This window comes from Myotis myotis, unplaced genomic scaffold (genome assembly GCF_014108235.1).
Source record: "Myotis myotis isolate mMyoMyo1 unplaced genomic scaffold, mMyoMyo1.p scaffold_m19_p_3, whole genome shotgun sequence".
Classification (NCBI taxonomy): Eukaryota; Metazoa; Chordata; class Mammalia; order Chiroptera; family Vespertilionidae; genus Myotis; species Myotis myotis.
In genome coordinates, this window is record NW_023416335.1 from 22,056,351 (window position 1) to 22,070,455 (window position 14,105).

A 14,105-nucleotide genomic window follows, 5' to 3' on the forward strand; every position below is an offset into this window, starting at 1 on the left:
CGAGTGAAATCATGTGATTCTTAACGTTTTCTGTCTGACCTTGTGCCTCGCATTTCATTCTCAACCCATCCGTGCTGTCATGAATGGCAGCATTTCACCTTTTCTCATAGGTGAGTAGTATTCCATTGTCTGTGTACCACATCTTCACCCCATCATCTAGTGCTGTGGTCTGCAAACTGCGGCTCACGAGCCACATGCGGCTCTTGGGCCCCATGAGGGTGGCTCTTCCTAAGCCTTAGGAGTACCCTAATTAAGTTAATAACAGTGTACCTACCTATATAGTTTAAGTTTAAAAAATTTGGCTCTCAAAAGAAATTTCAATCGTTGTACTATTGATAGTTGGCTCTGTTGACTAATGAGTTTGCCGACCACTGATAGTGTATGGTTTGAAATTCAGAAAGGATTGCACTTCCCAAGCACCTAGACGCGTCTGCCACAAAACAGCACATAACAGGCGTGATAGTTCTTCCAGGTCCATGGATAGGAAGGACAGGTGTTTAGGGGTTGACTGCCAGGTGGGAAAGGCTGGGTTGGAAAACTAGCAGATTGAGTTTTAAGGCCCGGCTGATCCTGAAGCGGCGGGCACTTTAATTGGCGCAAACTGAGCTTGCCAGGGAGCGTGCGGGGACGATGCAAACTGAGCGTGCGGGGTGGGGGGAGCGTGCGGGGGAGGCGCAAACTGAGCGTGCGGGGGAGCGTGCGGGGGAGCGTGCGGGGGAGCGTGCGGGGGAGCGTGCGGGGGAGCGTGCGGGGGGGGGGGGGGGGAGCGTGCGCGGTGGGGGGAGCGTGCGCGGTGGGGGGAGCGTGCGGGGTGGGGGGAGCGTGCGGGGTGGGGGGAGCGTGCGGGGGAGCGTGCGGATGCGCCCATCCCGGGCCTCGGAGCGGCGCCCGCAGGCAGCGGCCCAACGGCTGCACAGGACGCCCGGACGCTGCGGAGCGGAGAAGAGCCAGCATGTTCCGCTCGGTGATGCTGCTCGCGGGCCTCGGTGCTCTGCTTCGGGCAAGTCCCGGTAAGCGGGGCGGTCCGGTCTGCAGCGGAGGGAGGTGTTTCTTCTTCTCTCCACGGGTCCCAGGACTGCTGTCCCCCTGCGGCCCGACCCGATGGAAACCCGGGGTCCTCCCCGGCCGGCCGTGGAGGTTCGTTCGCCCTGTCGCCCGGCAGCTGGGTGCGTCCAGCCTCCCAGTGACACGCGAGCGGGGGCGGATTTTAAAAAGCTGAAGGACACATCCCGACTCCAGGGTTGGCCCTGGCGCGTAGGTCTGCCGTGCGCGTCGCCAAACCGCCTCAACATTGCCCCCCGCAAAAGCACCCCCGACACTGCACCGAAAGCCCACAAAACCGGCGCTCCTCGCTTCCGGAGGCTGTGGTGCCCCTTTCCTCCATGTGGAAGGCCAGGAGCATTGGGTTGAGCTCTTTGCACACTGCCATCTCGGGAGTGCGCTCTTCTGCGCCCCCTGTTGTACTGATGAGGTTCCTTCTCATTGGAATTAAGTTTACAGGTAATCCAGGATAATCCCTGTATTTAAAGGTCAGCTGACCAGCCAACTCAATTCTCAGTTACCACTTGCCATGCAGTTGAAGGTTCACAGGTTCCTGGGGAGGATTATTCTGCCTCCCACCCAGTGTGGTACTTAGGGTCTAGGCAGGAGCGGAACCAGAGACGATAAAGACCTGAGGCCATGCCCTGACCGGTTTGGCTCAGTGGATGGAGCCTCAGCCTGCGGACTGAAGGGTCCCGGGTTCGATTCTGGTCAAGGGCATGTACCTTGGTTGCTGGCACATCCCCAGTAGGGGGTGTGCAGGAGGCAGCTGATCGATAAGCATGGATGTTTCTAACTCTCTATCCCTCTCCCTTCCTCTCTGTAAAAAAATCAATATATATATATATGACCCGAGGCCATACGGATGGTGAAGGTATGCTGCCAGGTGAAAATGCCAACTTGCCGCGGCAAGTCTCTGCTTATTGGGACAGAGAAAACGGCACCTTTCTCTGTCAACACCTCTGTATGTCATTAACCTATCAGTGCCAATGCCCGTGTTCATTTGCTTCAGTAAAGAGACCTTATTTGGAACAGTGTTTGTTATTTCAGCCATCAACTGATTAAACTTACAACAGCTCATTCTCTATTAAATCATTTGCACAGATCAAACAAATAAAATGGGAATATAATAGAGGTCACTCCCCTTGTATATTCTAAATCTTTTCATAGTGGGACAGCTTTCTGGGTTCAGAAAGACGTTTGGTTTGGTGATGGTGCAAAGATATTCAGAGGTTTCTGCCCGGCCCTTCCTACTGTAATAATCCTCATCCTGTAGGTTAGGTAGGCTAGATGGGGATTCCACAAGTTATTGATTAAATCGATTTCCACACACTTGCATAATTGGGCAATTTATGATAGGATTGACTAGTAGACCCACGAGTACATGCATTGATCTGAACCTAAATTCCATCAATCACCTGACTTTTCCTGGGAAGCATACATCTTTTGCTGAAGTGAACCACAGTCATATTTTAGGTCTTCAAAATTTAGGGTTAGCTTAGATCCAGTATTTGTTATTTCACAGGTATAAATAATTGGGTTTTGATTGTGAGCCCCCAATCCGAGGATTTTTCCTTTAGTTGGTCACTTCATTCTACTTCCACTTATTGATATGACAGATTTTAAATCTGAGTGATTCTTATTTATGCCATACATTATTGATTTCATGCTTTTGTTTTAGTAAAAAGTCTTTTACCATAAAAATCTGTAACTTGCTTTACTTTTTGGGTGCCTGTGTATTCTTTCTTCTCTTTATTTGTTATATTTTTAATCTGTTTTATATAATAGTGTTATTCCTTCATTTAGGTAGTCACTAGTGATTCCTCACTGTGAGTGCTTAGGAAATTTAGTATCTTATTACTTCTTTCTACGGCCTGCTCTCCCTTTTATTACATGACTATGGTTTTAGTTCTTCTATACCTTTATATCATGAAACAATATGTTTTTGATACACCACTTGATTTTCAGCTTTAAGTCACACTTTTTGGACCATGCTGCAATAAATTTAAGGAAACCAGTATGCATATATGGTGTCCCTGTTTGCTGCACTTTGTGGCGTTGTGTATGTTGTTATGCCTACATACTCTTGGCTTATAACATTTGCATTTTATTAAATATCCACAATTCCCACAGTTTTAATCTTTATTCTGTATTTATTTAATGCTCTCTACTACTAGACCTTTCCCCTAAAGTCTGTTGATATTTTTATTGGGAGAAGTTCATTTGCCTTGTATGACAGGCATGTGTGAACTATATTCCTTTGAGATTTTGCTTGTAAATATCTATCTTTTGACTCCATATTTCTTTCTTTTTTTTTAATTAAATCTTTATTGTTCAGATTATTACATTTGTTCCTCTTTTTTCCCCCCCATAACTCCCCTCCTCCCAGTTCCCGCCCCACCCTCCGCCCTCACTCCCCACCCACTGTCCTCATCCATAGGTGCACGATTTTTGTCCAGTCTCTTCCCGCATCTCCCACACCCCTTTCCCCCCAGGAATAGTCAGTCCATTCCCTTTCTATGTCCCTGATTCTATTATAATTACCAGTTCATTCTGTTCATCAGATTATTTATTCACTTGATTCTTACATTCACTTGTTGACAGATGCATATTTGTTGTTCATAATTTGTATCTTTACCTTTTTCTTCCTCTTCCTCTTCTTAAAGGATACCTTTCAGCATTTCATATAATCCTGGTTTGGTGGTGATGAACTCCTTCAGCTTTTCCTTATCTGTGAAAAAGCTCTTTATCTGACATTCAATTCTGAATGATAGCTTTGCTGGATAAAGTAATCTTGGTTGTAGGTTCTTGGTATTCATCACTTTGAATATTTCTTGCCACTCCCTTCTGGCCTGCAAAGTTTCTGTTGAGAAATCAGCTGACAGTCGTATGGGTATTCCCTTGTAGGTAACTGAGTTTCTTTCTCTTGCTGTTTTTAAGATTCTCTATCTTTTGCTCTTGGCATTTTAATTTTGATGTGTCTTGGTGTGGTCCTCTTTGGATTCCTTTTGTTTGGGGTTCTCCACGCTTCTTGGACCTGTAAGTCCATTTCTTTCACCAGGTGGGGGAAGTTTTCTGTCATTATTTCTTCAAATAGGTTTTCAATATCTTGCTCTCTCTCATCTTCTGGCACCCCTATAATTCTGATGTTGGTACGCTTGAAGCTGTCCCAGAGGCTCCTTACACTACCCTCGCATTTTTGGATTCTTTTTTCATTTTGCTTTTCCGGTTGGGTGTTTTTTGCTTCCTCGCATTTCAAATCATTGACTTGATTCTTGCGCTCCTCTGGTCTGCTGTCGGGAGTCTGTATAATATTCGTTATTTCAGTCCGTGTATGCTTAATTTCTAGTTGGTTCCCCAATATAACATTGAGGGTCTCATTAGTTTTCTTGTAGATCTCATTAAGTTTATCGGCAGCTTCTAAACAGTTCTTGAGAGACCTTAAAGTGTGGTTCTGAACTCTATATCTTCCATTGACAATTTTGTCCTGTTTCTTTGTCTCCGCATTTTGTTATGCTTCCTTGGTGCACCCCCTAGTGGTCTTTATGCGCAGTCTTATAGTTAAACCTTGATTGTTGTAGCTAATACCAGGGAGGGTTTGACCTCCAGGCCAAGTGGCTGTGAGAATCAGCTGTGTCTGCAGTGAGAGAACTTCTGTCCTCTAGGGAGGTGCTAATCTGGCGTTTGCCTGAGGCTATCCGGCAAATGCCTCTGTGCAGGGCTTGGGCGGGGCGGGTCGCACAGGATCAACAGGGTGGGCTGGAGAGAGCAGTTATGGCGGCTCTCAGTCCTGTCCCCAGGGGCTCTGCCTCTCTGAGTCCCAGCACCCGCTGCAAACCTCGGAGAGAAAGCTGCACTCGCTCTGACCGAAGCCAGACAGTCCCGCTTCTCCCGTTTGAGCCTGGGTCCCTAAAGACTCGCCCGGATCTGGAGCTCAGAGTCTGCGACTCCCTCCCGATTGAAAACGCCAACCGCGTCCTCGGCCGCCAGCCCGCTCCGGGCACTCCGCACCTCAGAATTTGACTTCAGCACTGCGCCTCCTCTGAGTGTCCGTATGTGTTTCTCTTTCCTCCTAGTTGTAGGACTTCCACTCAGCCAGCGTTCCTGTGGTTCTGGGTGATGTCCCTTCCGTTTTTTAGTTTCACTTTTGAAGTAGTTGTTCAAGGCAGCAAACTCCTGCGTTAACCTATGCCGCCATCTTGGTTCTCCTGACTCCATATTTCAATAACAGTTTTGCTGGGTAAAAAAAATTCCTGGTTCCATATTTTTTTTCGTGAAGATTTAAAAAAGACATTGTTATTCAGTTTTTTAACATTGAAAACTGTTGTAAGAAATTCATAAGCCAGTCTGCTTTTCTCCTTGTATGTTCAATAGACTTTTTTTTCTTTTTGCTCATATGCCCATAGAATTATTTCTTTGTTTTAGGCAACCAATAATTTTAGTAGAATAGTTTGAATTTTAATTAATTATTATTATTTTTTATTATAATACTTTCTAGTCTATTGTTTCAAGTATTTTAGTTCAGGAAAGTTTTCTTGAAGTTTATCTTTGATTATTTTTGCTCTATTCTGTTTTCTAGGAACAGCAAATTTTGTGAAAGTTGAAACTTTCCCCTGTGCTTTTATTTCATCTTATAACTATTTTGTCTGTTTTTAAATTGTTTTAAAGATTATTATAGGAATATACAGTGATAACTCATATTTGCATAAGCGAATCTTATGAAACAATATCAACAAATATTTAGTTAGGTTTAAGACACGATTACTAACTGTTTTCTTTTATTTCTTAAGATTTTCAAAATTCGTCTCTACAGATTGTAATTCCAGAGAAAATCCAAGCAAATAATAATTCAGAAGTAGAAAACGTAAGATATATTTTTCACAATCAATATTATTACATAAATTTCTTATTTTATTGTATAGTGATGAAATATATCAACCTTACAAAGTATGAATATGTGCCTGGTATTACTTCTAATAAGGAATTTAAAGTTTTTATGGTAAAAGCAAATATTTACACGAGGATGTTCTGTTTAATATTTGTCATTTCCTTATGGGAAACTACTAAAGCTTCAAATCCAGAAAACAATGTAGAAGAAATAGGGTCTTATCTGAGTGCTATCTCGATGATTCATATGAGGAGAATACATTTCTCCAAGACAGTTACGAAGAATCTCTTTTAATTAAAGCCTCCTGCCTCAATCTTTACCCCCGCATCTACCAGTTCTCAGAGAGAATAAGCCTTTTATTCTGTTATTTTTGTCAGAAAGGAAGATAATTTATCTTCTTCATCAATCTATTTAACAAATATTTATCTGGACTAGTGTGTATAGCTTTATGCTAAGTGTTTTAGGAGATTAAAAAAAGAAATACAATGAATCAAGCCTTGTTTATAAATGGTCAATACTTTGTTAACACTTTAGTTTTAGCACTTTAAGACATAGTTTTCACCCCACAGAATTCACCCTTTGTAAGTGTATACAACTCAGTGATTATTAGTACATAAATAGAATTATATAAATTTACACTGTCTACTTTTTAGAACATTTCAGTTGTCATGAGAAGTTCCCTCATGCCTATTTGCAGTTTTTCCCTGCTTCCATTCCCAGCCCTTGGCAATTGCTGGTTTGTTTTTGTTTCTATAATTTTGCCTTTTCTGGACATTTCATATACATGAAAATACATGATGTGTATATTTTTCATTGGTCTTCTTTCACTTAGGTTTGTCCATTTGGTAGCACTGATCAGTAGTTTATTAATTATAATTATTATTTCTTTTATTTTTATAAAATTCTCTCTGGAGGATATTTTTCCATTGATTTTTAGAGAGAGTGGAAGAGAGTGGAAGAGACGGGGAAAGACAGAAAGAAGTATTGATGTGAGAGAAACACATCGATTGGTTGCCTCCTGCACTCGCCCGGCCAAGTCTCAGGCTGGGGAGGAGCCTGCAACCGAGGTACATGCCCTTGACCGGAATCAAACCTGGGACCCTTTGGTCCACAGGCCAGTGCTGTATCCACTGAGCCAAACTGGCTAGGGCATTAATGATTATTTCTTTATAGATGTGATTAACATTTGTTTATCCATTTGCCACTTGATAGACATTGGAATGTTTTCAGATATTGGTTATTAGAATAATTCTGTTAATGAACATTTATGTGTGGATATAACATTTATGTGTGGCCTGATTGCCCCCAACTGTTCCCCCCCCCCTCCCGCCCCCCGGGCTTGGCTCTGTGGCTCTGGCTGGCGCCGCCATCTTTGTTGCATCAATTTGCATACTCCCTCCTTATTGGCTGTGGGCACCACCATCTTTATCGCAAAGTGATGATTAATTTGCATATTAATCTTTTTTTAGATAGGATTTCCACCCATGTTTTAACTTTTAAAAAAGTAGTGATAGAGTTGAAAACAGTACAAATTTTGTTCAAGGGTTTCCTGTTTAAAAATAGAGGAAACAAGCCCAGCTGGTGTGGCTCAGGAGGTCACGGTTCGATTCCTGGTCAGGGCACATGCCCAAGTTGCAGGCTAGGTTGTGCAGGAAGTGGACAATCAATAATTCTCCCTCCTCATTGATGTTCCTCACTCTCCCTCTCATTTCCTCTCTCTGAAATCAATAACATATTCAAAAAAATATAGGAAACAGGCAATACATTTTAGGACAATGGTTGAAATGATTTTTGCACCTAATGGAGTGAGTTTCACTGATATAGATATATCTTCTTATCCCAATGATGCCACCTAAGTAGATATTCCAGCATAGCATATAGGCTCTTCTTTTAAACGAGCTTAAAATTCAGTTACATATAGATTTCTAATACTGTATAAGTCCCCATATTGGGCCTATTTTTTTGAGTGGAAATAGAGTGTATTATATAATAGATAAATGCTAAACATTTTAAAACATAAAACAATGGAATTTTTATTCTGATGAAAAACCTGAGTTTACAATTACTTAGTAAATGAAGAGCAAACACTTCATTTTCTTACCCAGTAACTCTTAATAAGAAAATCATTAGTAAATAAATACCTATGAACAGGTTAAGGATGAGGCAGACTGGATAATAAACCACCCCTGGTTTCACATACCCTGCATGTGACTCGCTCTAAAAGGGTGAGAATGGCCCTGGAGATAACTGAACTGTTAAGATATGGGCACTGAATCTCATTCTAATCATTCAAATAATCCCAATGATAATACTCATTTTTTGTTCATCATGGGCAATTAACTATACATATTTTACTGAAGTAATACATATTTACGTTACATTGTGCATCACAACTATAAAAATGGCTAGAATGGCTCCATGTAACCATATTTATAAAGTACTCCTATATAACATTCTGCATTTTATCTGGGGTGTGATAAATACCATTCTAAACTGATAGTACCTCAGCTACCAATTTCCACCACTTTTGAAAAGATCTAGATAGGTGAAAAAGGACTGTCCTTCGTACAAAGAACCAATTTTACAAACCTACTGCTAAATACTTTTATATAACGGAAACCTCAGGATGCTAGAGAAATACTCATTTAAGAAACCATTAAGCTACTTTTGGTCTTCACATTTTTTGATATGCTGTTGCAGATTTAAAATCACATAATTTGAGATATTTTAATGCCATTTTAAGCATTGTTTGGAGGGAATAATTGGTGTAAAATTGTTATTTCTATTTCATTTGTCTTTACTCTCAGTTCTTTTGGATCTTTTTTAGAAACAGATATCTTATATTATTCCAATAGATGAGAAGCCATATACTGTTCACCTTAAGCAAAGGTACATTTTTTATTCTTTAGTTTTGGATTTCTTTTATTTATATGAATTTGTTTACTTGTAATAAAAATGGGCTATTTAAAATAATATCGTCGTTATTACATTTTTAGTTGTTTCAGATGAATGGATCTTCTTCTGTGAATTAATGAAATTTTTGATGCTAATGCTTCATGAAATTAGCCTTTTGTTACAAGGGGATTTAGAAACAAACAAACAAAAAAATAGAGACTCATCTTCTGAACTTTAATCGATAAGATTTTAAGTTGGTGGAACCAGCAGGACCTGTATAATCAAGGCAGGATATCAAAATAACTAAGCCTGTAACTGATTGTATTAAGATTTGATCAGGGAGTTAGGTCCACCATCAGGATATGGAATAAGAGATTTAATACAGAAATTAGATGATACACTGTGTGGGAAGTAGTGAGTAGCTTATGGAAAAATAGTACTAGTTCGGTATTATATTTCAGAGAATTGAGAAAATGATTGAAATAACTTTTATAGGGTTTAATTCTCTAATGGAAACCCAGTTGTGAAAAGCTGGATAGGAAGTAATTTGTAATTTTCAAGAGGTCAATTTTAGTTAAATTTTGGGTGTAAAGCTAGACTACATGGAATGAAGGAAAGGCTAATTTGAGACCAAAAATAGTAAGTGTAAATAACTTACCAAAAATATTGGGCAAAGAAAGAAGAAAGAGGAGGTCAGATGAATGCTTTCAAAGAAAGAAGAAACAAAGTTTTTTGGCTGAGGGGAAGTTTCTTAAAGAGAGATGTGTAAACAAGTGACTCATTGTGTAAGATGCCAAAGACTGGTGTTGAGTAAAAGAAGAACTAAACTATGCCTGTGGGTCGCGACCCCTTTGGCGGTTGAACAACCCTTTCACAGGGGTTGCCTAGGACCATCCTGCATATCAGATATTAACATTATGATTCATACCAGTAGCAACATTACAGTTATGAAGTAGCAATGAAAATAATTTTATGGTTGGGTCACAACATGAGGAACTGTATTTAAAGGGCCAGAAGGTTGAGAACCACTGCTATAGACAGAGGGGAGAATATGGTAAATGATAACACAAATAACTTTTCAAGACTGTCAAAGGCAAAGAGAGAATCACATTGCATTTGAACAACTCATCAGGACTATGAATAGTGGTAAGAAATTTAGGGACTGGAGCATGGGATATGGATAGAGCATGTGTATATTGTTTTGGGAAATTACCTACATAATGATTATGACAGCATTATGCCAATTATGTTATTGCAAATAACTTATGTGAGAAGTAATGAGAAGCAGAACTATGACTGTGTAGAGGAAAGGCTTTTTTTTTTTCTTTCTTTCTTTTTTTTTTTTAGAAATACTGAGGGGGCAGGAAAAAGATTAGCTAATGGATTAGATAGAGTGAGTTGTGGCAGAAATTCAGTGAAGGAGAAGGGGAACAGATCTGAGTCAGGGCAAATATGGACTCATTTTTGGAGAGGTTGTTTATAGCGCTTGTGGGAGATTCCAGGAGTAATGTCTAGTTGGAAAGATTTGGTCTAGAACCGTGGTCGGCAAACTGCGGCTCGCGAGCCACATGCAGCTCTTTGGCCCCTTGAGTGTGGCTCTTCCTAAGCCTTAGCAGTACCTTAATTAAGTTAATAACAATGTACCTACTTATGTAGTTTAACTTTAAAAAATTTGGCTCTCAAAAGAAATTTAATCGTTGTACTCTTGGTATTTGGCTCTGTTGACTAATGAGTTTGCCGACCACTGATCTAGAACATGGAAGAGAGGAGTGGGTTTTAATGTAAGTATAAATGAAGCACCAAAAAGAAACAAGATAAATCTATAGAGGTGGCGGTGAATATTAAAGGTGAGAAGGAAATCAACCCACAGATGAATGCCATGGAAACGTTTAAGAGAAGAAGCAAGGATCCAGAGGAAAGGATTTTCAGAAGTAGAACGATATGAGGAAGACCAGGGGGAAATGGTATGATTGAAGTTGAATAGATGCTTTAAAGAAGGGGCATGTGGTCAGCAACAGGAAGTGCATTACAGTAGTTTTACTTGACTTCAAACTGCCTTTTGGATTTCGCAACTAGAGGGTCATTAGGTAAGTAACCTATATGAGATCAGTTTTAGTGAAGAATTCCCAGCAGAAACTAGTCTGGGTGATCTGGTTATGTTACATTGGATGGAGGAGTGAGCTTGAGGTAAGGAAGCCTAACTAAAATAACATGGTAAATACAGGCAGCGGTACCAGAGAAGGTTGAACTTAGAATGTAGTTTTAGTGCCTGTGTTCTGATTCATATGACTTTTACACAATACTCTTTCACTTCTTTATAAAGGAAATGCGTATTCATGGTAATACAATTTAGGAAAAACGTAAGAACAGACAACTCTCATAATCCTACATCCAGTTCATATCTTTGTAAATTTTAAAATGCTTTTCTCTCATCTTGTAGTTCCTTTTTCCCTATTTTCTTCGAAGGAGTCCATTAAGATAGGACAAGTACTTTGAGTAAATGTGTATTCCTTTGAATAAAAATTACATAAACATGAAGAGAAAATATCATCTGTAACAGAGGTTAGCAAACTTTTTCTCTAAAGCCCAGATAGTAAATAGTTTTGGCTTTGAGGGCATAAGTCTCTGTCAAAATGACCAGACCCTGCTGCTGTAGCAGGAAAGCAGCCATTGAGCATAGGAAGTCACTGGCTGTGGCTGTGTTTCCATAATACTATTTACCAACACAGAGGAGGGTGGGTCAGATTTGGTCTGAGGGTGTTAGCTTGCTTGCTGCTGCTTTATATGTTTCAAAATGAATAACTTTCAGAATTCTCTCATTCTTTTTTACATTCAGATTTTTTTTAGCAGAGAATTTTATGGTTTATTTGTATAAACAAGGATCTGTGAATTCTCATTCTTCAAATATTCAGGTAAGATTTAAGTTCTATGTTACACAGATTTTTTAAAAACCTTTTTTTTTACGTTGAAGAAATTCTTTTCTAATACAGCAGACTTTATTCACAGGGGATATAGTTAAGGAATCTATTATTGCGTGTGCCTAATTTCCCCTAATTTCAGACTTTCCTGAAATCTTGGTAAATTAAAGAAAATTAGAATGACTCAATACCTTCTACTCTGACTAGAACATATTACCACTTAATTAATTAATTAGTTTGTATTTTGTTGGTTTAATGAACATAAAAATTAATAAGACAAACACAAATATTACTGGACATAAAGTCATAGATTGAAAAATTTTCCTTTTTGTACCCTCTATTCCAGTGATTTTCAACCAGTGTGCCACAGTGATTTTTTTTAAACATATTTTATTGATTTTTTGCAGAGAGGAAGGGAGAGGGATAGAGAGTTAGAAACATCGATGAGAGAGAAACATCAATCAGCTGCCTTCTGCACACTCCCCACTGGGGATGTGCCTGCAACCAAGGTACATGCTTTTGACTGGAATCGAATCTGCGACCCTTCAGTCAGCAGACTGACGCTCTGTTCACTGAACCAAACTGGTGAGGGCCCACACTGATTTTTAAAACATGCAATACCTGACTATTTAGTCTGAGGCAGTGATATCTTTTCCCTTAGATCATCAAATAAAATATAACTGCCAACACGAGAATGACCATCTGGTGTGAATGAATTAAAATTATTCCTATCTTTCTTGTCAGATTGGCAAAAAATGTATTTTTTTTTCTGTGCTGCAGAGTTTTGGTAATTGGTTTATGTGTGCCATGAGATAAAAAAAGGTTGAAAATAGCTACCCTCTCCCATCCATCAAGAAATTCTACTGAATCTACCCTTTAAATTATAGTATATCTGTTATCTACCCTCTTCCTCTGTCTCCATCATCTGGAACCACTCTTTTCCAAGTAAGCATCTTATTTAATTGGACTAGAGGCCTAGTGAACAAAATTTGTGTGGCGGGGGAGGGTGGGTGTTAGAAGGGGGAAAGAGTCCTTCAGCCTGGCCTGTATCCTCTCACAATCTGGTACCGCTGGCTCCTAACCACTTGCCTGCCTGCCTGCCTGCCTGGTTGCCCCTAACCGCTCGCCTTCCTGCCTGATTGCCCCTAACTGCTTGCCTGCCTGCCTAATTGCCCCTAACCACCTCTGCCTTGGCCTCCACTGCCACGGCTTAGTCTGGAAGGTCGTTTGGTTGTCCAGTCTAATTAGCATATTATGCTTTTATTATTATAGATTATTGCCAGAACTTTAATAATCTTTCTACTTCCACACTTTGCCATCCCCTCAGTCAGTTCTTGAGACAGCAACCAGATTGATCCTATTGAAATCTAGTCAGTAGGATCAATGAATTTTGTGCACCAGGCCTCTAGTCACTTCTCTGCTCAGAACTTCCATGGGATGACCACCTAATGTTCACAAAATGAAAACCAGAGTCATTTCAATATACTACAGCTCTTACACAGTTGGGTCCTCTTCTCCTGTCTGACCTCATTTCCTGTTAGTCTCTACCTTACCTGTTCCAATCATATTTCTCTCCCTGCTGTTCTTCAGACACACCAGACATGTTCTTTTAAGAACTTTGCATTTTCTATTTCCTCTGATCCAGATGTTTGCTTCCCATTGATTTTTAGGGAGAGTGAAAGGGATGGGGAGAGACAGAGAGAAACATCAATGTGAGAGAGACACATCTATTGGTTGCCACCTGCAGGTGCCCTGACCAGGGCTGGAATTGAGCCTGCAACCCAGGTACGTGCCCTTGCCAGGAATTGAACCCGGGACTCTTCGGTCTGCAGGCCCTTACTCTATCCACTGAGCCAAACCGTGCTAGGGCCAGATGTTTGCTCTTTTCCAAAATAGCACATGTTTTTCTCCTTCATTTACTTTGGATCTTTGCTCAGAATCACCCCATTAGTCCTTGACTAACCCCAATTTTAAATTGCATTCTTACCCTTAGTTCTCTTATTTTACCTGTTTTGTTTTTCCCCCAATGGTATCAACATATGATGTGCCATCTATTTTGTCTATTTACTTTATTTTCTGTTTCTCCAGTGCAATATAATCTTTCATGAGGCCAGGGTTTTGGTCTGTTTTATTCACTGATGTACCCCTGATACCTAGAAAAATGTCTAACGCATATTTAGCATACCAGTATAATAAAAATGTGTTGAATTATTGAATTGGACACTACGTTACTTTATTATATTGGATAGGACCATCAGTTTCCTTTTCTTCTTCTTTCCTCTCCTAGGCTCCAACATAAAGCAATGTGTTAATAAATCTTACACTGATCTTTACCAAATGTTATAACACTATTGAATCTTGGA

General features: G+C 40.2%; 1 protein-coding gene across 1 annotated transcript in view; it reads left to right on the top strand.

The window, feature by feature from the left end:
• The first annotated feature begins 876 nt into the window (after nucleotides 1-876).
• Nucleotides 877-14,105, top strand: part of ADAM32 (ADAM metallopeptidase domain 32) — a 99,413-nt gene continuing 86,184 nt past the window's right edge. The window contains exons 1-4 of the mRNA XM_036297235.1: nucleotides 877-1,010; nucleotides 5,832-5,905; nucleotides 8,757-8,818; nucleotides 11,661-11,736. Of these exons, the coding sequence (XP_036153128.1) occupies nucleotides 953-1,010; nucleotides 5,832-5,905; nucleotides 8,757-8,818; nucleotides 11,661-11,736 (270 nt within the window). The 5' untranslated portion in view covers nucleotides 877-952. The remainder of the gene's footprint in view (nucleotides 1,011-5,831; nucleotides 5,906-8,756; nucleotides 8,819-11,660; nucleotides 11,737-14,105) is intronic.